General features: G+C 35.4%; 3 protein-coding genes across 7 annotated transcripts in view; 1 reads left to right on the top strand and 2 right to left on the bottom strand.

Moving 5' to 3' along the window:
* Positions 1–64: 64 nt before the first annotated feature.
* LOC132708137 (uncharacterized) lies at positions 65–6,352 on the bottom strand. Of its 3 annotated transcripts, none has more exons than XM_060680268.1 (2): positions 4,947–6,190; positions 65–732 (listed from the first exon to the last, which is right to left on the bottom strand). In XM_060680268.1, the coding sequence occupies exons 1-2, from the start codon at positions 6,115–6,117 to the stop codon at positions 602–604; spliced, it is 1,302 nt and encodes a 433-aa protein (XP_060536251.1). In that variant the 5' UTR covers positions 6,118–6,190; the 3' UTR covers positions 65–601. The 3 variants fall into 3 exon arrangements, with proteins under 3 accessions (XP_060536251.1, XP_060536252.1, XP_060536254.1); XM_060680269.1 differs by lacking the exon at positions 65–732 and adding an exon at positions 6,198–6,352 and having other exon boundaries at positions 4,516–5,936; XM_060680271.1 differs by lacking the exon at positions 65–732 and having other exon boundaries at positions 5,101–5,239; positions 5,691–6,190.
* A 57-nt stretch (positions 6,353–6,409) lies between these two features.
* On the top strand, positions 6,410–12,529 carry LOC132708136 (uncharacterized). Its single transcript, XM_060680267.1, has 11 exons — positions 6,410–6,627; positions 6,686–6,892; positions 6,948–7,136; positions 7,217–7,373; positions 7,423–7,583; positions 7,720–7,821; positions 7,874–8,026; positions 10,284–10,461; positions 10,517–10,740; positions 12,003–12,165; positions 12,232–12,529. The coding sequence occupies exons 2-11, from the start codon at positions 6,708–6,710 to the stop codon at positions 12,367–12,369; spliced, it is 1,650 nt and encodes a 549-aa protein (XP_060536250.1). The 5' UTR covers positions 6,410–6,627; positions 6,686–6,707; the 3' UTR covers positions 12,370–12,529.
* A 1,239-nt stretch (positions 12,530–13,768) lies between these two features.
* The window catches only part of LOC132697762 (A disintegrin and metalloproteinase with thrombospondin motifs adt-1), a 49,390-nt gene continuing 37,997 nt past the window's right edge, over positions 13,769–25,161 (bottom strand). Inside the window, exons 9-18 of one of the 3 annotated variants that reach the window (XM_060663398.1) lie at positions 25,017–25,123; positions 24,809–24,951; positions 21,330–21,544; positions 21,091–21,272; positions 19,972–20,079; positions 19,643–19,920; positions 18,219–18,330; positions 14,219–14,376; positions 13,999–14,164; positions 13,771–13,938 (exon numbers count right to left, since the gene is read on the bottom strand). In XM_060663398.1, coding sequence (XP_060519381.1) covers positions 13,799–13,938; positions 13,999–14,164; positions 14,219–14,376; positions 18,219–18,330; positions 19,643–19,920; positions 19,972–20,079; positions 21,091–21,272; positions 21,330–21,544; positions 24,809–24,951; positions 25,017–25,123 — 1,609 coding nt within the window. In that variant the 3' untranslated portion in view covers positions 13,771–13,798. Of the gene's footprint in view, positions 13,939–13,998; positions 14,165–14,218; positions 14,377–18,218; positions 18,331–19,642; positions 20,080–21,090; positions 21,273–21,329; positions 21,545–24,808; positions 24,952–25,016; positions 25,124–25,161 lie in introns of all 3 variants that reach the window. The other 2 variants (XM_060663390.1, XM_060663381.1) reach the window with 2 other exon arrangements.

The raw sequence follows: 25,161 nt of genomic DNA, 5'->3' as shown, positions 1-25,161 counted from the left end.
TGCAACTATTATTAGAATAATCGGAGTTACTAATATATAAGGTAAACAAATCTTCGCCGCTGACCCTAATAGGTTACTCCAAGTGATTTAGAATTACAGCATGAAAAAATTCATAAAAATATTTCGCAGATTCTTTTAACATCATTTTTATTGTTGAAATTCATTTAATTACTTTACAAGATATCTAATTTAAAAAAAAAACGTTTTATTATACTCAAAAACGTAATGTTTGGAAATAAATCTGTTTGGAATTTAGTCGATAAGTTCACCATTGCTGAAATATATTGCAATAACGCGAAAATGACAGTATTAAAGATCAAAACAAATTATCCCATACAAATAAAGAAACCTGTTTGAAGTTAGTCAGGTGACGTCATTCAATTCAATTCAATGATGCGTTTCACAGATAGCTGTTGGGCACGACTACCAGGATCATTCGCCCATTGCCGACTTCCGTCGAGGATTCTCGGATCTTCTCCAGCAAGGAGACAGAATTTTGAAGTTCTAAATGTCGAGGATTTTCGTATCTTCTCTGGCGAAGAAGACTGATTTTTGAAGTTCCAAATGTCGAGGATTGTCAGATCTTCTCCAGCGAAGGAGACTAAACTTTAAAGTTCCAAATGTCGAGGATTTTCGGATCTTCTCCAGCGAAGGAGACTAATCTCAGAAGTTCTAAATGTCGAGAGTTTTCGGATCTTCTCCAGCGAAGGAGTTCTTCTTTTGAAATTCTAACTAATATACATGATGATTAAAACCAACCCATAGACCATGAGCTAGCAAATCCAAAAGCGGTTATAAGCAGATACCACATGCATCAAGGAATCTAACCACAAGTCGTGCAACAGAATCCATACATCCAGGGTGAAAAAGTGCAGAAAAGGCACTAATAGGAGCGGGTAAGCTGGCATCAATGAGGGACTCATACAAAATTTGGAAGTTATTCCGATGCAGAGCACAATCAAACAAAATATGTTCAATATCTCCCATCCCTCCACAAGCACACAGGTTAGATATTTTGACGTTTATCTTGTAAAGATGTGCTGGGGAACTACAATGATTACTCCTCATTCTGCACACTGTTGTAATCTCCTTTCTAGACAGCTGCAGTTTGTGGAACCATGGAACTGTTGGAGGTGTCTTATAAACTGCACTATAAAGTGTGCCCTTTGAACGGCCCCACTCTCTCCACTTGATGGCCCAGATGTGCCACATCTTTGCTCTAATTATCGGGATAAATTCACTAAAAGGGGGCCTTAAATTCAGCGGGTCTAAAAGTCTAGCTTCTGAGGCTATTCTATCCACCGTTTCATTATGTCTTATCCCCGAATGGCTTGGAATCCAGCATAACGATATTTTCCGCCCAAGTCTGCGCTTCAAAATATCAATCCTTGCTTTAATATCTAGTAGAATGTAGCTGTTGGAAGCTTCAACCGCACTGCATCCGAAGCTCTGCAGGGCACTTTTGGAATCGGAGACAATTACTGCCTGTTTAATATTATAATCTAATATAAGATCTAGGGCGTAACTAATAGCTACCATTTCTGCCGAGCAAATACAAAACGCGCTATTCAACCCATGCCCGACCCTAACATTGAGAGACGGAATAAATACTCCAAAGCCAACTCTATCATCTGGTCCCTTAGAGGCATCGGTAAATATAAATGTCTCTTCCCCGGTCCACATTTTAGAACAAAATTCCCGAAACTCAGTTTCATTTAGACCCACCCCTTTCTCAATTTTGGAATCAACAAAATTAATAGGCGTAAGCTGAGGGGCCAGGTCCTTATTAAAACACGCTAGAACGTCTCCACTATCGATAATATTATGATATGTGGCGGTGTAGTCAAATGCCTCAACTAAGGGTAAATTCGCCTTCCTTCTAAAAAAGTTATGATTTTCTTGATAGGCAATATATAATCGTTGGGTAGCTAAGAAACTAGGATTATTTCTGATTCTAAGGGACTTGACCAAAAACTTAGAAGCCAACATAATCCTCCTCACCTCCAAACTTGTTTCACAAGCCTCTCCCAATAAAATATTAATTGGAGTTGATTTCATCATACCCAATGTCACTCTTAAAGCCTGATATTGAATCCTATCCAGACCAGACAGGGTTTTTTTCCCACAGCACCCCAGTACCATAGAACCATAGTCAAGATGGGAATGCACAAAAGCTTTATAAAATATCAGAAGAGTAGACGGATGGGCTCCCCACCATGTCCTGGATAGAAATCTCATAATATTAATTCCACTAGCTGCCTTGTGAATCATTCTGCCAACCTGTGGAACCCACGTAAGCTTAACATCAAATGTAACTCCCAGATACCTAATTTCACTTTTCCAGGGAATATTTACACTATTAATTACCAAGTCGGGAAGTCCAACCAAAGCAGATCTAGAGAATAAAATAGCAGACGACTTTTGCGGACTAAGCTGCAAGTTAAACCTATGCATCCAATCAGCCACTGCCACCAAGGCTTTATTCATCAAGTCTATAGCAAAGAGGACATTGACATCGCTACATAGAAGAACAATATCATCCGCATACTGGAAAATAGAAACCCTATGAGGAATTACTAACTTAATTGAATTTACGTATATATTGAATAAAAGAGGCGCTAAGGGAGATCCCTAAGGGACGCCCTTACTGGTTGATCTAGGTCCGACCAAAAGGTGCCCAACAGCATCCTTAACAAATAGGTTCCTGTTGAGGAGAAGTCAATTGATTAACCCTATAGCATCCCTAGGTATACCCTGCTTATCCATCTCTTTTATTAGCATGGGGATGTTAACATTATCATAAGCACCCACAATATCCAATGCAACCATAACAGTAGGAACACTTTTGCTCTGAGCACACAAAATATGACTTATATAACGGACTTACCGCGCCTAAAGTCGGTTTGAGATTCTGATAGCAATCTGTGGTGTTCAAGAAACCACTCTACTCGGCACTTTAATATTGACTCCAGCACTTTACCAAATGTAGATGACAAATTAATCGGCCTATAAGAACTAAGAAGATTAGGATCCCTAAACGGCTTTAATATTGGAACAACCAGCTGCGTCTTCCAACTATCAGGTATACTGCACTCATTTCTCAATAATTTGTTGTAAAAATTCACTAAGAACACGGCTCCCTCTATTGGTAGATGCTTTATTAACTCAAAAGAAACTCTATCCAAGCCGGGGCATGTGTTTTTACGACTTCTAACTACAGCGATAAACTCATCAAGAGTAAACAAGGGAGAAACTGCAGTGTTATCCCCCTCTAAACTTGTCTCCTCAACGACACCATCGGCATGACCCACTAAGGAGTCCAACAATTCCTCCGGTACTGAAAAGTTAAGTGGGAGGTGACAATTAGCCCGGTTAATAGCCTTTGAAAATCTTTTCACACATTTCCATACATACCTAGCACTCTCATTGGGAGATAAACTCTGGCAAAAATTTTTAAATCCCGCCCTTTTCTTTTCCCTAAGAAATTTTCTACAACTGGCCCGAGTTCTTTTTACATTAACATAATTCTCTAGAGTAGGGGAAATTTTATAATTTCTAAAAGCCTCTCTCTTTTTAGCGATCATTAACGAGCACTCGTGATCCCACCAAGGAAGTCCACATTTACGCCCGCTCTTATGAAGGGGTATGGAAGCATCAGCCGCGTCCATGACTACCTTGTAGAACTGGTCGTATGACGTAATAAGGGGGTTGCTTAAACCAATACTAATCAATTCAGAGAATTTGTCCCACTCTGCCTTAGAAACATTGTGCTTCAGGAGATACGCTTGAGCAGGATGATGTAAACTGTCCGGTTTACACCGAATATGACACAGTATCGGGAAATGATCGCTAAACCCTCTGTCGAATAACACCCGGAAATCGGCAACATGAGCCAATTCGTGTGAACAAAATACCAAATCGGGGACAGAACGGGAGTCATTCCCTGTAAATCGGGTGGCAGACCCGTCATTAAGAATAAAGAAGTTGTTATCATTGATAAAGTCTGATAGTAAAGAGCCGTTAGCCAGACCGACATAGCTTTTAATTGTAGAGCCCCACTCTTCATTATGAGAATTTACATCACCAGCAAAGAAAACGGGTTTTGACCTAAGTCTATCAACCAAAGTATCTAAGAACAAACGAGACATAGGAAGGTCAGGAGGATTATACATCGAAACTAGAAAAAGGCTGTCCATCTCCAACACTATAACCTGACATCTATCCGGCCTGGGGATATCTGACACATCTAAAACATTATACCCGATGTTGGAGCGTAAAAAAACAATAATCCCTCCATACCCATCCATACGATCGTCCCTGACAAAGGAGAAACCAGACAAGGAAAACTTGATATGTGGGAGTAAAAAAGATTCATTAATCATGACTATATCCGGACCAAAGTCGCGAATAAGTCTAATAATACTATCACGATTACTTCTAATACCACAAGTGTTCCAGTGAATAATTGAGAAATTACTAATTTTAACAGAAAGATTTGACTGTCGATCTGGGAACATTAATAAATTAAAACCTGCATCCTCCGGGAGGAGGCAGGGAGTCAAAAAGACTCTCAATTTCATGGTAAGCACTTTTACTGGGTATATTGGACAAAACTTTTTTCTTTAAATTTTCAAACCGATACCAAAATTCACCAGAGGAAGAAACCCCTGGAGAAGCAGTGTCCATCTCGGACTCTGACGATAAGTCATTTAAATATGAGGGAGAAGATTGACTTTTGCTAGTGTGATTCAACTTCTGCCTAGTCAACGGGGGCACGAGACAATCCCTGTGGGCGTCCCTATCATACCCTGATTCTATTTGGGGGGACTTACGCTTTTTTGCTATGACAGAATAAGTTTTAGAAGCAGATCTAGGGGAAGGCTGAGAGACGGGGGCAACCGTGTTATGAATAGGAGGGAAATTTTCATTAGAGCGATTAAACTCACTTGATTTGGGGCCTCTTGGAAAGAGTTTAGCCGCTTCAAAAAAGGATAGGTTGTACCATGCCATAGCCTCATTGATTTTCTTCTGTCTGTCCATTTCCGGACATGATCTATCAGTGGCCTGATGAGAGCCTTCACAGTGGATGCAAGTTGGCTTTGGAGATATTTCGCAATTACCCAGGCTGCATTTCTTCTTATAAAACTGTTCTTTCAGTTCACAATGAAATACTGGATGATCTCCAGCGCAGAAACTACATCTACCCTTGCTTTTACATTGGTTTTTCCAATGACCAAACCTGCAACAATTCATACATAAGACAACAGGACTAACATATTTTTCGATTGAACACTCATTTTTATAGATACAGATTGATTCTGGAAGAGTTTTACCCTCAAATGTTATTATATAATCATTAGATGGAACTGTCTTGAAACCAAAAGTGCCAGGCAGAACACCTGGGCATTTGACCCTTTTAGTTAGTCTGCGAACATTAACAATCTTAACGCGCTTTAGCGATCTTCCGATGTTAACCTTGGCTTCTGCCTCAGAGTAAAAATCATCCTCATCAATTAAGTCACCAATGTCCCTCACCAACCCTCGGCAAGTGACTAGTCTTTGAGGTATATACTTATTATACCCACCAGCTGTCGAATATGATTCATTAGATAAAAATTTATTTGCAGACTCAGAGGTGTTAAACTCCAAACCGATTTTATTGGCTCCTTTTCTAGAAATTTTCAATATACCTTGAACTTTCTGCGCTTGAAGTAACTTCCCAAAGTTCATAGGATGAAGAGTCCCCACCTTACTTGTAATCCTCTCCAGAATCACCATAAAAGGCCCCTGATCGGTGATTTCATATTTTGTTTTCCGATTTACTGTCCTTCTTATGTTTGCGGAGATTTTGGCAACTTCCCGCAGGATTTCAGCGTCTTGCTCGAACTGATTCTTGATAATCTGGATCTCTGCCGATAACTTTGACAACTCTTCACCTGAGGGCACATCAAAATACTGTAGCCTGGAAATATCTTCAGCAGTTTTTTTGCAATCCGGTGGCAAAATGTTACAAATAATGGCGTTCAACGGACGATTTTGAGAATCATTGGGTAAACTGTCATTTTCTTGTGCAGCACTAACCGTCGGGGGGCCCTCGCCCCCCGAAGAGTCCCCCATGGTTAAGGTTAGAAGGCCAAGAGGAGGAAACTACCAGCCACAAAAACTGATATATAACTGGATGCGTTAAATGGACTCACCAAATAACAGAAAACAAAAAAAATTAGGGCCGATGCCTAAAGATTTGCACAACAATACTCAGGTAGTCTTCACTCCTTCGCTGTTGTCAGGTGACGTCATATGTTTTAACATAAACTAGTAAACTAATGAGTGTTCCGTCAAGTCTGCATATGGCCAAAAAACCCAAGAAGAAGTAATCTGCAAAATATGTCGCGTTTTTAAAGCTATGTGAACTGTGGTATAAACCTTTTGCTTCACGATTTTCAATTTTCGACGAAAATGTTTAAATAGAGCAGTTAACATGCTGATAACGAAAGCAACATTTAAATTTTTCACGATTCTTAGTTCGCTCACGATAGTCAACGCAAATAATTTTACATGGCAGGACAATGGAGCTACAGAGACTAATATATCTAACGAAAATTTACGCGTTCATCTATGATAACTGTGGTGAGATATGGTAGGGTTAAGTTTATTTCCGTTAAAATCAAAATATTTTTCATTGTAGTTTGAGATATCGCAAACGAATTATGTCTTGTTATTCCGGAGCTGATTTGTTGAAAGTGTTTGATAATTTAAAAATAGACCTAGGTAATTTAAATCCCAATGTAATTAAGGGTTGGTTTGATACTGATTGTAAGGATACTATAGCTTTATTGAATTGGATGTGTTGTTTTTCCGAAAAAAACTATGTCGCTGCTCTTGAGCAAGCCGAGTGAGTCTGTTTGTAAGTAATGAATATGTTAGAATCTTACAATGAAAAATTGTAGATATGCTGCAATTGAGCAAATTGTCGAAGATGAACAGACTTGTATTGATGAACTTAAAAATCTTCGGCCAGAATATGCTGATGTATTACATGTCGATAAGAATTTGGAAGACATTGTGCTCTTGGAGTCTGAGATTGAAGTTCTCCAAGCTGAAAGTAACTCCTTGGATAGGTTGCTACAACATTACGAGTTAGTATTCTTAGTTTCTGCTAAATAACTAGCTTATTGCATTAATTTTGAAAAGTGGTAATGGTAATATTATGTTTTAGGTATTTGAACAATAAACTATCAATTGAACTAACTAACACCACTGCTAAGGAAATTGAGTCCAAAGCCAGATGTGCAACAGCCTTAAGTGTTTGCATCAATTTAAGTGAAAGGCTTGATGGTATTCACACAAAAATAGAAGAGCAGCTCATTACATATGTAGGTAATATTTTACTACTGCTGCTGCTGATTAATTTATCTGTTTTAGGACCCAGATTCCCATTTTGTAAATCAAATAGATTTAACGGCATATCGGGAGAACATTGATAACTTGAAGTCCTGTCTATCAGCTTCAATTAACCTCGAGCAGACTCAACTTGAAAATTTAGAAGAGAGTCTCAGTGATGAATTAGAAATGGTCCATAAAAGGTAAGCTGTTTTATCCATAAGTCCACACACCATGAGATAATTGCAAAGTACTAAGTACTAAGTTTCTAATTTTTTACTCAACTTTTAACACTTTTCAGTAGTTAATGAAGAGGATTGGATAGTTTTTTTATTACAGGTTAATACAAAGCAATCAAATTTATTTAGCAAACAACATTGAAATTTCCAAATTGCAAGCGATATTGAAGTTCCTTCACCGAGTCGATATATCTCACATTGAGTAAGTTGGAAAAAAATTGAGCTCAGGTCAGTTGAAGTTTTTTCTTTTACAGTATCTCATTTCCGATTCAGTCTAACTTTCAATCTATGGAAACTTACAAAAGGGATTTATGCGAAATGCTGAATGGTGCATGTGTCAAACAAGCTGACCATTACATAATCGAAAGCAAAGTTAAGTATTTGCAGATGGACCTGGATGAATATCGGTAGGTCACAATTTAGATTTTTTTTGTATTATTTCAAGTTTAATGAAATGATCTCTTTGCTCTGTTTATTAATGCGAGAGAGTTATGAAATGTAAATGTGCAATGATAATGATCATTAAACATTAAACTTAATACAATTCAGATAAATTGCAAATATCAAAAGCTAGCATATGATTCTTATCTATTAAAGGCAAACCATAAATCCAAGATAGTGTGGAAACTAATAAATATGGAATATAACAAAAGTCATGTGATAATGAATCTATCCTCTCTGGAACAATTTAATATATTTGTTGGAAACATTGAGGAGGAGGTTATTAGGTAAAATTGTCTTCCAGCGATATCATCTTGAACTTTCTCTGGCACCTTTAATGTGGGTCCCTAAATAATTCATCATAAACTGATATATTTAATATAAATTTCAAAGTTTTAGCAAATTTTATTGATCTATTGATAACTCTGTTTTATTCATTGATTAATAAAAGTTTTCTCACGGGCCCTTTTCGATCCAAATTTAAAATTAATTCAGTTGTACCACTTTTGAAACAAGGAGATCCCAATAATTCCCAATAATAATAATTACCATCCTATTAGCATAGTTCCTTTATTTGGGAAGATAATGGAGAAGAGAATTTTAAAAGATGCATTTTTTTGGAAAACATCATTTGTTGAGTCAGGTAGTTTGATTTTTAGAACTGGCCAAGGCACTGGGAGGGTATTGTTAAGGGCTTTGACACGGGGCTGCACAATGTTATAACACTGTGTGATTTGTTCAAAGCCATTGACTGCGTGTCCCAGGATATTTTATTGAAAAAATTAAAACACCATAGCATAAGGCGCGTACTATTGAAACTTCTCGAGAGTTGTTTAAAAAATTGGTCCCCACTGCCTTTTTAAATAATGACTTTTGAACTATAGAGACCGTAAGGCTCAATTTTGGGCCCACTATTGTCGTATATGTGAATCACTTGAGCCCTTATATGATTTCTGTCAAATGCTACCGATTTGCAAATAACGCTTCATCTGTTACCTCCAGCGGCAGCAATGCAAGTTTGTCTGCTTAGATGGTTCTTTTAAACCAAGATAAAACCGAAATTTTTGAAATACCAAAACACTGTTAACTTATCGCGGTCACAGCATAGCGATGAACTGTCTAAAGCTTCATGAAGTCTGATATTTCTAAAAAAATTCCTATCTTACATAAACTTTGACACCCTTAAAACGTCTTATTTTGCACTACTACATTTAAAAATTTTTAATGCCGTTTCAATGTTGGGACACAGTACAGCAGCACAGATCATTTTTAAATTCCAAGAGAGAGCGATTAGGATCATGTGTGGTGCGCGTTATCGTGCCCATTGGAGACCCCTTTGTCATAGCCCCGGGATAATAAGACACACTTGAAGTCTGTTTCTAATTCTTTGAATTAGAAACTCTGTATAATAGACTACCCACATCCATTTTTACAATCCATTGTTCTAATTTCCTCTTGCAACGTCTCATATTTCAAAACTAGTGTTATGTCTTGCTACACACCCTTTTTCTAGCGTCCGAAACAATAGGGTTTAATTCACAATGATATTGTGGAAGGCGAAGTTTTGAAGGAATTTCGATACTACAAATTTCGAACAAAGAGGTTTATTCAAATTTATAATCACCAGTAGCTCCTGTTCCTTTTGAAATTGCTTCTTATTAAGAGTAAGCCAGTGAATGATGTAATTTTGTTTCCAGTGTTCTTCCGAGTGTATTATGCTTTTGATGGCAGTGTTTTCATCTTCATTTATGACCGTACTTCTCCTTAGTAATCTGATGGTGCCGCGTTTATCCTTCTGCAAAAGTCGGTACTGTCCAACTCCAGCCATATTCGAACACATTTTAACTATTTTTGCAACTGGGAATGTTCAGTTTTGGTAGGGTATAGTTTTGAACATACTGAGTATAATAATTTTCTCATTTTTAGAAAGCGCAGTTTCACTAATCCGTGTCTCAGCAACAAAGTCAAAAACACTGGCCATTTGCGAGGACGAAGTTTGCCACTAACTGTCAGAAAGTAACGTTAATTCTAATTTTAATCACTAAGGCGCACATAGATCAACTACCGGTCCGTCACCTGCCACTTTCGGGACACTTGGCAATCTACTACGCCTATGGAATAAGACTAAGACCACTAAGTTTTACAGTTTAATAATGATTTGTAACTCACGCATTAATAAGCAGAACCTAGATCACTTAGTATTATTTCTTTATCGGGTTTCAGTTCAAAATTGCGCGACACATCAAAAATTTTAGAACACGTTACCAAGTTTTTTTCCTACTACGCGCTTACAAACGTTTTGCAAACTAACGAGAAAGCTTGCATAGATATGGCAAAAAATTTCTTCGTAAACATTCGAGATTACGTTAATGGTGATCTGTCCGACTGCAAACGGAGGATTGTAAGTAAATACCTACCCAATAGTGTTCGAAACGTTATCATTATGCATTCACTAGGACCAGATGAACGAAGTAATTAACGAACACCAACTGTATCGGTCGAAACCTGACATTGAAAAACTGACGTTAGTTTCTTCAATGGCGCGGGTCTTATCGGGGGAAGCTTCAAATTTGAATTCCGCATTGGAAGCCATCTGTAAATTTAAAAGTGAACTAAATTCCTTAGAGGCGAAGGTTTTCCGTAATGATTTCTATGAAGACAAAAACAGAATCTTGCAAAGGTAATTTATGCTTTACACTATAAAAGATCGTCTAATTATTACCATATAGCTTCTAGATAGGGTAGATACCCTAAATACCTCGAAATTGATGCGCCTCCCGCTTCTATGGGGCTAGGAGAACTTAGTATTTTTAATTCAATTGAAGTTTTACTGTCAACCTCAGAATTTCTTAACATAAATTATCCCGCAAAGGAATTTTTCTAATAAAATTGTTTTAAAAAAATACAAAATTTTCGAAAAAACTTTTTGAGAAGCTATTTTTGGTGTTCAAGAAACAAGAAAAAAAATGGAATAATTAAGAATTTTCTAGTACAATTAAGAAAATTAGCTGATAAAATTGTGATTTTTAATTTAAATTAATAGAAAGGTTCCATATTAATGTGGGTGAAGATCTCACATAGATAATTTCTGTTAAAATTTTGAGCAATTTAAAAATTTGTAGGGGACAATTTATTAATTCAATACAAAAATTTCATTCTATTTTGTATCGATATCAGACAGAACCAGAAAAAAAAGTGTCTAGAAATGCACACCAAAGATTAAATTTATATAAATAAATATATTATATTGATTTAAAAATACCTATTAATATATATACATTTACAACCATATTAATAAAAACTAACTGAGAAAAAAAAAGAAGGCACATAAGAACACTTCCAATTCTTATTAGTTGTGGTGATTGTTTTGTTTAATTATTTAAACATTTAGCAAAACCATATACCATATTTTATATAATAGATGTCAGCGCCATACCCAAAAAAATTTCTTATGGCTCTTTTGATAATAAACTATAGTATGTATGAAAATAAACCTGTATTGAATTTTAGTACGAAAAACTCTCTGAGGCATATATCTGTTCTAAATGCAAAAAAACCCAGAACAGCTATGCTCAATCTGTTTATGGTTTGAGAATGTGGTTGCTGCTTTATTATTGTAATGTTCAATAAATTGCTACTGTTGATTAGCTGAGGTCAAGATCTAAAGCTAGATTTCGTCGTCTTATGAGTTATAAGTTTGTAGCTATATTAGTTTGTATTGGTATTAAGTAATTTTGTCAAAAAATATCTCAATATTGTTAATAAAATTAAGAATGCATTACAGGTCCTATTGTTTAAAAGCGTGTTTACATGGGCATATTGAACATCTCCCCCAACATTTTTTGACGTGACAAGAGTGCCATTTTAAGCTAGGCAAGGTCTCTATCTAGTAGCTATATGATCGTCCATTTTAACCAGTTTACCATATTTTGTTGGGTTCAGGAAAGCGGACGTCGAGATTCTTGAAAAATATTTTCAACGCGGACCTACGGACAGGGTGATACTGATGCCGGTAAAATTGCAAAACGCATTTTTGGAAATGGAAGACCATTTTAGAATGGAAAGGGCGAGTTTATCACGAGCGGTACAGATCCCAAAAACTGCGGTAGGGTCATCCTATTTACAAAATAGAATGTAGTAATTGTAAATGATATAAAACTATCAATTTCAGCGAAATAATGCTACCAAGGAGCAAAATTACATCAAGCAATTATGGATGATTTTTTTAACCAAACCCGCAAAGGTTGAATCCTTGTTAAAGAAGGTCGAGGCGGAGTTCAATCAAAGAACGAGGGAACATTTCTTTTAAGATTATTACTTATTGTTAAATGTCTCAAAAATATTCATTTTTTAATAAACTGAAAGATACCCATCGAATTCGCTTTGCTTTGGAATTAAACGTGGCAATATTGAGCAAATATTAATAAAAACAAGATATAAATAGGCCGGTAATCTTTAAAAATGCGTGTATGAAAGTGTGTTTAACCCCTTCCAATCAATAATGGAGACAAATTTTTAACTTAGAGGATTAATTTCTTTTGGTTTGACAACATTTTTGCCGCCTCCGTTATCAATTTTAAGTGTTTCGAATACATTGTGACAGTGCGTAGCGGTCTGTGTTAGAGGACCTAAACCTTCGACGGATGTACAAGAAGCAGAAATCATCTGTCATGGATACTAAGCAATTTGTAGTGTGCCCCCTGCAGAATTCACTGTTTCTTAAATAAACTTTGATATGATATTGGTTTAATTGTGTACATAGTGTAATAGTGTCATACAGCAGCACTGTTTTTGCTGTTGACGTCGGTTAGAGGGCCAGATCGGCACGGTTTAGGGATATTCCGATACTAGTAAATACGAGTAGGTACTCGATATTTTTGATTCGATACCAAGTATTTATAGCATCGAATCAATCTTGCGATACTTACTCGGTATCGAAATAAAAGTACTTGGTATCAAATCGAATCAGCCTCACCAATAAAAAAAAACCGAACGCATCAGACATACATAATCTCTATCTGATATATGGTGACGCGTTGTCTCGCGCCAGCCAAGCCGAACTCGTCCGACTTCACTCCACCGAGCCCGAGCCAAACGCGAGAAAGACGTCCGCCCTTCATTTTTTTTCATTGTCAACCAACATAAATTGTCAAACGTACAAGAAATTGCTTACGAATAATTGTATTTATTGTAATCATCAGCTTATTATTCCAATGGTATCATGGGAGTTTTTTGTTTAAAGTACGTGCTTAACGTGACGCAAACCTTTATTCTTTTCCTTCTTAATTTTGTTTTAATTATTGTCCTTCAAAGTTCATTGTTAGTGTCCTTAAAATAAATAAAAAAATAATAAAGTGCTAAAAGTATCGATATGAGTAAGTATCGATACTTTAGGAGTATTTATTTGAGAGTATCGAAAAAAGATTTGAGTACTATCGAAATGAGTAGGTATCGATACTTTAATGGTATCGCGGTCGTTATTAGTTTTTCCTCTAATTAATTCGGTCCACGTTGTAGCGAGAGAATACGTTATCCTTTATTGCTTTCCTTAACTTACTAGTTCCCCTAATTTAACACGAGAGGGCACTGTTACGGCCATGCCTCAACTAAAAGATATATATCACAAGTACCTAAGACTATTAATCAAAGACAGTGAATTATGTTTTAAAATTTTATTTTATATACAGAATTATCGATTTCTATAAAAAGTATAAAAATTTTAATTAACATTTTAAACTTTAAAAATTTATGCTCCCGTCGTTTGTCGCAAAGTCGTTGTCATAGTAAAAATTTATACCCGAGGCATTCACTACTACATCTTTGTTTACGTGAATCGGGTTATTTAGGTCTACTTCAAATATTTTCCTTGGAGTATATCCTAAAATAAATTATTTGTTTAAATTGATACTTAATGGGCGTTTATAACGTTTATTGATACCTAATATAGTTCTATTCAAATTGTCTATTATTTCGTCTAATTGCTCTTGATTGAGTTTTATAATTATCTTATTGCCGGTACCCCTTTGCAACGACCTTCGACTACGTGAAAGCAAAGGTAGAGTAAACTCGCTTTCTGATAGCGGGGTGTCATCGCTTCCAAAACCCTAATGGAAACCGTTACATTGAACACCAATTTTATATTCATTGCGGAGACTTACTAAACATTTGCCGCTGACACAGTAAGATTTCTTGTCGTGGGACCCTTTGGTGCAGTCGGTTCCAAACGGAAACCATCCATCTTCTCCATTTACCAGATAAAACCTGTGTGATATGTTTTCGTCTTGGCACGCAACTTTGCACGGTCGATCGGGATCTTCTATAAAAAACCCAATATTAAAATGGTTTTGGCCTAATGACTGCAACAAAAAGGGGAGCTGTACCTAGAGTCATAAATATACTAGTGGGTAAGATTCGTTCTTATATTGTTTTTTATCAGTAAAAACTCACAAAAAGGGAACAGTATCGGTGTTGGGTTCGAGATGCTTTGTGCTTTGACTGTAAAAACATTAAAGATTCATGCGTCGACTATCATTAGAACTTTTTGAACAATGGTACGAGGATTGTCTCCTATCTAACATTCGTTAGAATAGCGTTATAAAAATGATCAATGCGAGCTATCACAGTTGCTAACTAAATAAGGTAAGGTCAAATAATACAAAGTTGGAAATTCAAAACTACAAGGCAGAAAATAATTTTAAAGTTATACAAGCAGTAAGCTTTTTACAAAACTTCTGGATTCCTCCTGCGTTGCTTTTTGCTGAGTCGAACTTGCTGATTTACAATCATCCTGTTGGCTTCTTCAGAGCTTTACTGAAACTGGCTCGTATTTCACTCTGTACCTGTCTAAGGGAGGCGAAGCTAAATGAGGGGCATAAACATAAATACATAAACACCATAAACATATTGGTGACAGGTAGAGACCTGAGTCGCGGTTAAGATTGTTAGGTTGTTTATAGATTTCTATAGACTCTCGAATTTTTCGTTGGTAGAAGTACTGTTTATATGCTAGAATTTTAGTTTTATCGAATAACATTTTATTTTATGTTTCATGAGTGTGTTCGGTAACAGCTGATCAGTTTATTTGTCTTAGTCGTAAGGCTCTTTCGTGTTCTTTGAGCCTAGTTGATATTTTTCCTCCTGTCTTTCCCATGTATTCTTTGTCGCATATGTATGGAATGCTGTAAACTTCTGGCATCTCAAATGGAATTTTGTCTTTGACGGACCGAAGATGTTGAGAGATTTTTGGACAAGTGGTACATCTGGTTTTGACGTTATACTACTTTAGAACTTTTGATATGTGGTCAGTGATGTTTTGAATGTAAGGAAGGACCACAGTGGCGAGTGTAGAATTGCTTTCGGCCTCATTGCTATTGGAAGGTTGTGGTGAAGTGTATTTTTTGATAGAACGCTTAATATCTTTAATGTTGGTGATGTGACCATGCTTTAAGGTATCGGTCTGTGTGTGTAGGTTTTCTGTAAACACAATGACCCAATGTTAGGTCTGATTTTTTATTGATAAGAATATCTAAGAATGGAAGGTTATTATTACTTTCCAACTCAATGGTAAAACGTATGTTCGGGTGTATAGGTGAAAGGTGTCGAGAGCTTTCTTCTCAAAAGCTTCCATAAATATATTCGCGATGACTGATGATAGTGGAGAACCCATATCTGTTTCCAAAGTTTGTTCAAAAATTTGACCATTATAAGAAAAATATGTTCCCGACAGGCATTTTTCAATTAAAGTGAGAAGGTTCGGTTCCAGATTCTCGGACCTTAATATATCTGAAATGATATCGAGAGTTTTAGGAATAGGAACTTTGGTAAAGAGAGATTCTACGTCGAAACTAACTAGAGTATTTTGTGAATCTAATATAATGCTTTTTAATTGTTCAATGAACTGAAAGGAATTAAGTACGAAACTGTCAGTTTTCCCTGTAAGGGGTTTTAATAAGGAAGCTAGCTATATTTTGCTAGGGAATATGTTGAAGAACCAATGGTGCGTAGGGGTAATCCTGGTTTGTGAATCTTTGGGAGTGCGTAGAGACGAATTTTAGAGTCATGGGGGGTAACAGATTTTTTCACAGAGTCTGATAGAAAAGAAGCCTTAATAACAGATTTAAGGTTGCGATCCATAGATGACGTAGGATCTTTTTTAAGTTGACGATATGATCCGTCTATAAGAATATCTTGAATCTTTTTCTGATATTCATTCCTGCTTTTAGGATAATGATGTCTGGATCAAATTTTAGAGATTTTAGGACGATGCGTTCAGGCTTTGCAATATTGGATTTAGGAGGTTTTGATTTTTTAAGGATTTTTGAGGTTTCAAATCGAATTTCATTAGCTGTTTGAGATGGTAGTTTGTTTAGGATAGACTCGATATTTGAAATCATTTCCTCTTTTGGGATAATACGTGGGGCAAGGACGAAGTTGGAACCTTTTGAAATAACTAATTTTTCCGTTTCCGAAAATTGGTGCGATGATACATTTATTACGGTGTGGTAGTTGAGAAGAGTTTGATGGTTTTCCTGGTGTTGACGCCAGTTTTTCAAATTTCTGAATGAGATTTTGGGTAGTAGATAAATTAAGATTTAAAGCTTTGTCATGAATCATGTTTGAAAGGGTATCGAATTCGGATGGGGACAAAATAAAAGAAATTTAAAATGTGTAGAGACAGAAGAGCCTTATTGATTTGGTCTAGGGGTAGGATGAATTTTTTCTCGAAGTAAAGCGAAACTATATTTTTGAAGAATTTTATAAGCGGACGAGGTTGCAACGTGATGGGATATTTTAATTAAATTGTGGATAACATTATGGTCTCTACAACGTAACAAAAAGGTCAGTGTACAGAGTAATCTTACCAGTTTCAGTCGGTGATCTTCTAACTTTCTGCATTTGCGCTTGATGTCCTCTCTATAAAGGCTTGTTAATTTTTCAAAGAAAAAAATTTTATTCGATAAAACTAAAATTCTTGCATATAATCAGTTCTTCTATCAACGAAAAATCCGAGAGTCTCTAGAAATCTATAAACAACCTAACAATCTTTATCGCGACTCAGATTTCTACCTGTCACCAATATGGGAATCAGTCATCCGAGACGGTGTTTATGTCCCTCATTTAGCTCCGCCTCCCTTAGACAGCTCTGAGCTCTGAGGAAGCGAACAGTATGATTGGCGAAACGTCAGCAAGTTCGACTCAGCAGAAACTGACCTAGCAGGAATCCAGAAATTTTGTAGAAAGTATTACAGTAGCCTGTGGAAGTTTCTTTGAAAAATTAAGCAGTGAGCTTTTAGGAGTTTCAAACGCTGCGACTATTGCAAACGGGACATATACAGTATTATGGCTCCCACCATAGTAGTCTGTCCTCAATCCTATAATGCACCTGTGACAGCAACCAAAATTGGGTCACCAAATTCTTCTCCCACTATAAGCGGTAGTGTTGTAGATTTAATAAAAAAATATATTAACGAAACGCTCCTGAATATTTGGAACAGTTCGCTTAACCATTTTATTACTGCAGACAAATCTTATAAATAAATATTTCAAACTTATTTCGACCCATTATGATTAATTGAGGTGAAGATAACGACAGCGACACAAAGCCGTAGAACGAATGATATAAATCTACATATTATAGTGTAGATAGACACCAAGTATAAGTAATGTTTTAATATTTGTCTGTTAAACTTTTGCATTTCATTAAAATAATTATAAGCCGTTGTTGCTAGTATTATTTTATTTATAGTATAGTTTTATTCTATTCAATAAAGCAAAACCACTTTTCTGTGAAAGCACTATACACTTGCAGGGGCTGCTCGTATAAGGACGTCTTTCTGTAATTTCGAGTTGAAATTAATGTTCATTCGTCTTTGTCAGTCCCCAAATACATCTGATGGAAATAAATATACAGGGCGTTTTTGAAAATCAGAGATAAACACATGAAAACTAACCAAAAGTACTGTAAACAACGAAATAGTATTTTTTGTATTTTGGAAGCAAACAGCGACACATCGCAAATTCGGGGAAATAAAAGGAGACGTGACGGTAGAAAAATACCGCTTTCCACAAACATTTAGCAGAAAAGTAAAAAACAATGAAATTTCAACGTCCTGAGGTAGCTTTTACTTACAAAATCAAATCCCATGTAAACTGTCTTACCAAATGAAGCGGAAATCTGCATCCCAAGTCCGGACAATCTCCGGACGCGACCCTTGTACTTGGTGCATATCATAGAGGCGTGTTCAAACGGGGACTTTATCTTACCACACCCCTAAAAATTTTACAGTATATCGCATTATAAAAAAAAAACATTTTGTTATTTTATTTTTATCTAATTTTTAAATATATTTATTATTTTTGTAAACGTTTTATAATAATAACAATAAAAAGTTACTAAGTAAGGTAGAATAAAACTTTGAAACATAGATTTCTAAACGCATACGTTTGGCAATAGATGATATTTCTATGTGCTCGATTGTTTTTTTGACCATGTTACGTAGTCATAGCATTTTTTTGCAACGAAAACACGTTTTATTTGCAATTTTTTGGAATTGGTAACTTCATAGAAAGTCACCCGTTTTTAAAATGTTAAATAGGACGAAAATATACAAACGGGATATTTCAATTAGAAGAAAATGACTTTTCACGATTGTTTTGTTTGTTTTATTTGTTTTTAAAATATCAACACAGAGCAGAATCTATAAGCGCACAGTAGATAGCCTATTAAAAATATCTAGTGAACGGATCAACAGCTTTACTTTAAATTATACATTTTTGAAACTTCCTGTATATTCTATCTGACCTGCATCTGACGTTACTGCATTCTTGAAAATATTTGAAAGTGATATAGCACCTTTTCGTACTTCACGCTGTATAATTTAAAGTAAATTCGTTGATCTGTTCACCAGGTCAGCCATTTACTATGCGCCACCCGATTTAAGAGAGGCTTTCAACAGTGTTCTAATTAAAATAAGAAAGTTGTTACTTGTCTACAAAAATACAAACACACCGTATATATAATAAAATAATATTTTAAAAGTATAAATGAATCCAAATAACTTTTGTCTCTAAGTTTTTCCGATATCTCTAACAAGGTCTTAGATAAGGTATCATCCCATAATAAACGAGGCAGCCTGCGGAATAATGAACACATTTTAATGATAGCTGGTCACAAAAAAGCAATAAACAAATTAGAGCTACCCAAGAAATACCTATAATTTATGTCTTATAATCCTTCATTAGGTATAAAAAAAATTCGAAATTCGAAACACTGTAAGATTTAAAAAAAAATCACAATAATATTTCTCGCTATTTTGAAAATATTTTTTGTTATCATTCAAAAAATACATAATTTAAATGAAAAGCTTGAAATAAAATTTATCATATCAAAAATTATTTTCTTTAAACTAACGGGTTCACCGATAGAATTGAGTCGCGGAGCCTTCATCAATTTTGTAATAAAAGTCAGAAAAAGAAGGATAAAAAGAGGAGCGTTTTATAATGTCATATTGTAATGGAAGCACGTCACCTGATTCGTGATCAAGACTTACGAGCATTTATGACGATTTACTGAAAGCACTTACAAACTGATCTGGTTGGCACAATTGTATACTAGGCTTCGAAGACTTCTTGTTCATAACTAGTCGAATGCCGGAACCCGGCGAAATGCAATTAAAGTGACACCCGCTCGCGCTTTTCCACCGGATCACGCCCTCCCTGACCCTCAAACTATACCTCCAATTGATGTCGTTGTTGGCCCGGTCGACCGGACATAGTTCCGGCATTAGACTGAACACAGTGTCTTCTAACGAGTCACATACGAAGTCTTCGCATCTTCCCGTGATGCAGTAGCTGGCTCTTCCTGAAGAAAAGTAAGAGGATATAATTGCGCGGGAACAAAATGACAACAAACCGCTAGACTTTCTCCTCGTCTGACACGCCGTACCGTCTGGGAATGTCCATCCTCTGCTTTTCGTGCTGCCGTTACGTTTCTGACACCATACGGTACAAGCTTCCTCCGCTGGAAATTGAAAATGAACAGATGACAATTTTTAACAAACAAAAGAACAAAAAATTAGTGAAACTCCACAAAATCATATTTTGCGTCATTTATTGTACCGAAAACTACCTAAAACATGGCAGCTGTCAACCTAAAATCTCATTTTATGGATCTAGCAGCAGCTCCAAGAAGGATTTTTGATGAAACAAACAAAATAATGAATAAAACTGAATTCTGGTCGATTTAGATCAAATTCCAGTCACAATCAGATTTTCCGTTAGCTATGGCAACGAAAACAATATGAAACCTGTAGATATCAACTAGAATGTCACATTCTGGTTTAAACATTCGATTTTTGATGATAAAACACAAAAAATTAGTGAACCTTTCTTCTGGTCTATTTCGTTCAGACTTCAGTCAAAATTGATTTTGCGCTAATTATTGTAACCAAAGTTAATGCAAACATGCAGCTATCAACCCAAAACCTCTTTTTCTGGATCTAACAGGAGTTTCAAAAAGTATTTTTGACTAAAAAATCACCAAACAGCTAAGCTCCACCTAGTCAATTTCGATCAGATCCCAATCAAAAATAGGTTTTCCGCCACTTATTGTGAAAAAAACTACATGAAACCTGTAATTATCAACCTAAAATCTAACTGTCTGTGTGTACAGTAGTTTCTGGAAGGATTTTTTTACCAAAAATTAAAAAAATGAATAAAACTCAATTTTTTTTTCGTCACTTATTATAACGAAAACCAGCTCAAACATGGAACTATCAACTGAAAATCTCACTTTTTGGGTTGAATAGTAGGAAGATTTTTGACGAACTCAACTTTTTCTAACCGATATCGATCAGATCCCGATCAAAGTCACTTTTTCGCAACTTATTTCAACGAAAACCACCTTAGAGCTATCAACTTAAAATCTCTCTTTCCGCATTGAAGCGCAGCTTCAGGCAAGGCTTTTGAGGAAAAATGTACATACAAAAAACAACATGAAAACAATAAAAATACATTATCTTCTAACACTTACGATCGCTGCTTATTTTCTGCATCCCAGAACCGGTGAGATCTTTATCCACGTCCCTCGCTCTGGTGCAAATTTGCTCCGCGAACTCCCTTATAGTTAATCTAGGAACATTTAGGCATTGTTGAGCGTTGCAAGTCTGATACTTCCTTCTGGGACCGTCGCATTTGTTTCCCTTTCCTTCAGGACTGAAATCGTACAGAATTAAAACTTTAAAACGTAATTTCTAATATATTCTCACGAACCTGGGATTGTTACATGCCCGATCTGATATCATGATTCCGGTGCTGCCTGTTCTAAGTCTCCCTTCCTCTCCAAATAAGCAACCCGACGCGCATTCGCCGTCACGCCATTGGCTCCAACCGCCGTGAACTTCTTCTAAATTTGCCGTCTGCTTAAGCGCGCCGCTGAAGTCATACTTGAAGCCCGACTTGGTGATGCATCTGCCTCCCCTGCACCACTGCAAAGTCGTTCTACGCTAAACGTTTTGAAATTGGTGATTTTTATTATTAAATTAAAATTAAAATCAACTTAAACGACTATAACGATATAGACAAGGGCTCGATAGGTAGTCTGAGGATGAATCACAAGCCTCCATTTTGAAAAAAAAAGTATAGTAACAATTTTTAAAAATTGCTCCACTCTCAATTTGTAATGTACGCTTGAAACCTTTTGATTTGACAGCTAGGTGTCGGAGATATTCACTGTATTCAACTACTTGTTTGAATAAATAAGGTACTAAAGGCCAGTTTTCAAAAAAACTTCCACAGGGTACTGTAATACTATTTACAAATCTTCTGGATTCTTCCTGCGTCGTTTGTTGATGAATCGAACTTGCTGACGTTTCACCTATTTTCGTCGTCAGAGCTTAACTGAAACTGGCTAGCATTCTACTCTGTACCAGAGCTAAAGGATGTATGTCTTGTATGACTGATCACATATTGATGAAAGGTAAACAAACACCTGAGTCGCTGTTAAGATTGTTTGGTTGTTTACATGCAAGAATTTTAGTTTTATTTTTAATTATCAGTTTCGTAATTAGTTTATTACATGTAGTAACTGATGTTTTCAATGTAAGGAAGGACGACAAGGGCAAGTGTGGGGTTGCTTTGTTGCATTGTCCTTGGAAGGTTGTGGTGAAGTATATTTTGTGATGGATCCCTTAATATATGTAATGGGGAAATTATTAGAGAGAAGACTAAGTAAATCTTGAAGGAAAGCCAAATAAAAAAAGTATTATCAACGTAGCGTTTCCATAATTTTGGTTTTACATGGTAGATGTCGAAAGCTCTCTTCTCAAAAGCTTTCATAAATATTTTCGAAGTGACTGGTGAAAATGGACAACCCATAGCTATTCCCGCTATTTGTTCAAAAATTTCACAGTTTATAAGAAAAAATATGTTGCAGGCAAGCATTTTTCAATTAAGACGGAAAGGTTTGGTTCCAGATTCTCGGATTTTAATATATCCGAAACAATGTTGAGAGATTCAGGAACAGGGACTTTAGTAAAGAAGGAATCTATGTCGAAACTAATCAGAATATCCTGTGGATCTAATGTAATGGTTTTTAATTGTTCCATGAAACGAAATTAATTACATACGAAGCTATCAGTTTTGTTTACAGAGTCGTAAAACTATCTGAACCCGACTCACTGAACCTAAAATTAAAACACCTTATAACTTCTCTCCAATAATTTCCACATTAGAGATATTAAGCGTTCTATCACAAAATACACTTCACCGCAACCTTTCAAAGACAATGAGTCCGAAAGCAACACCACAGTTGTCCTGTTGTAGATTACATTCTTCACACACGCGTCAAGCACTGCTCATATCATAACCGTTATCTTATCTTTATTAACTTATCTTTATTAACTGATTCGAAAAAGAAGATATCATAACAGCAGAGAGAAAACTCAATATCTTACTGAGGTAGGTCGCCTTTATAACCTGAAACCATAATTAAAAAAACACTTGAACGAATTCCTGGAGCACATTAACAATACTATCATACTGATGAGGCTTACGATGGAGCAGGAAGGGAAAAGACTGCTACTTTTCTTTTAAGTAAGCGAAGCAATACTAAAGAACTAGAAAGAAAGTATACATTAACACAAAATAATAGTTATCAAAAATTGGCAATAAAAAAGATTATTCATATTGAAAAAGAAATACATTCTGTAAATGATGGACAAGATATTAATAATTTTAGTCGGTTATAACATAATTTAAACTAAAAATTAACAGTGTTGAAATTATACCAACCATTACACAAACCCTTAATAAATAATAAATTGAAACATCAAAGTCAAATTATTCATATAAATTATTACACATTTGTATTTTCCTAATTCATTGAAAATATGTATCACTAAGGTATTTAAATATCTTTATATAAACTATTTAATTTATATAATATTTGTATGTTCATTCATAACGTTGGATAAAACTTAAAAATTGAACGAATTTTGCGATTATTGAACAATCTCAACCCAACCCAATGATAGAAAAATAAAGACAAATTATAAATATTTGGGAATAATCTTTTATTTACCATTAAAAAAAAAGCGGTATTTGACTGCGATTTGGTTAATGTTTCAATTCATAGGTCCTTGTGTTCAGTTTTTAAAGGGTCGGCTATATAAACGAGATAATTGGATTGACATATTAAAATAATAGTAAGTAATAGTAGTTATAGTAATAGTAATTTTTTCAAAAAACGTCCAATTTATAATAAGTTTTTATATTTAGTTTATGAGATATTGGTTCCCAAAGTTTGAAGAAAAGCGTTTTATAAGATAAATATTACCTAGTTAGGAAAACTACATAAAAATATAGTAAATATTCAATAACATACTGTTGTTGACGAGAACCTTTTTCTTTCTTATTTTCGTTGTGTACTATTAAAGCCGTTAAAGAAGAAAAAACATACCAAAAAATATTAGTTTTCATTCATTCTAGATGGTGAAAGTAGTGTTTCTTTTTTCCTTTCTACTTTTTAATGTTTCAAATTTTTCTAACCCTCTATATATTGATACGGACATCGTTTTTAAACGTTTCTTTTGTTCAACATTTTATTATTACTACGAGGTGCGTTAAAAAACAAGACTTTAGAATAAAAAAGTAATACTGTTTTTTTTTAATAATTTCTTAAAAAGACATAAGTTAATTTTCGTTGTACTTCCACAATACAAATCTACGAAAAATATCTATTATTTACATAAAATAATGTATATATCCGTATTGTAAATTACGTTAAAAAATAATAATAAATACTGTTGTTGATGGTAAAAATAGTGTTTACAGAAAAAAAGAAATAAAAAATTATTTAAACATAAACAAAAATCGGTTTTCGGGCAAAAATACATAATTAAGCTTTATGTTATAGCGTTTAGATTCTACTCTGCCTATAAAACTAAAAGCAAAGGAATAAAATATATTTCGTTGTTACTGATAAAGTTGTCTAGGAAAATATTTTGGTTGAGCCGTCACATAAGTTATATATAAATAATATGCACCTTATATGAAATAGTATGGAGCTAATATAATAGAAATTAACTTATTTGTTTGTGAGGAATTTAAAAAAATTACAAAATAATTTTTCGTTTTTAAATCTTTTTTAACCCACCCCGTAGTGAAAATAAAATGATCAGTAATGACAGTAATATTTTTCATTTTGCTTAATAAGTAGTAATAAGTAGTTAATAACTAAGCACTGAACTCACCATACCACTGCCGCAGTACGTGCCCTCCAAAGCAGGGTGCGATGTCCACGTGTACTTGTCTTTTTCGCAGTGAAGATCCCTGCACACATCGTCCAAAGGTTGTTGCGACGAGTGTTTGCTTCCCTTTCCGTATTTCAACATACCTTTTTTACAAAGCCCATTCGAAATTACCCCTACAGGTTCAAAATACTTCGGTAGATTTACTCACACTGCTGATTGGCATCGAATCGTTCTCCAGGAAGGGCGCCTTCTGCGCCGTGGTCTAACTGACCTGCAGAACTACCGTGATCCAACAGACATCTAGACTGCGGAGTGCTAAAAATAACTCGCGTGTGTGTAATCGAGTTTTTTCG

This window comes from Cylas formicarius, unplaced genomic scaffold (genome assembly GCF_029955315.1).
Source record: "Cylas formicarius isolate icCylForm1 unplaced genomic scaffold, icCylForm1.1 PGA_scaffold_10__41_contigs__length_53128322, whole genome shotgun sequence".
Taxonomy (NCBI): domain Eukaryota; kingdom Metazoa; phylum Arthropoda; class Insecta; order Coleoptera; family Brentidae; genus Cylas; species Cylas formicarius.
This window is presented reverse-complemented; position numbering and strand designations above follow the sequence as displayed.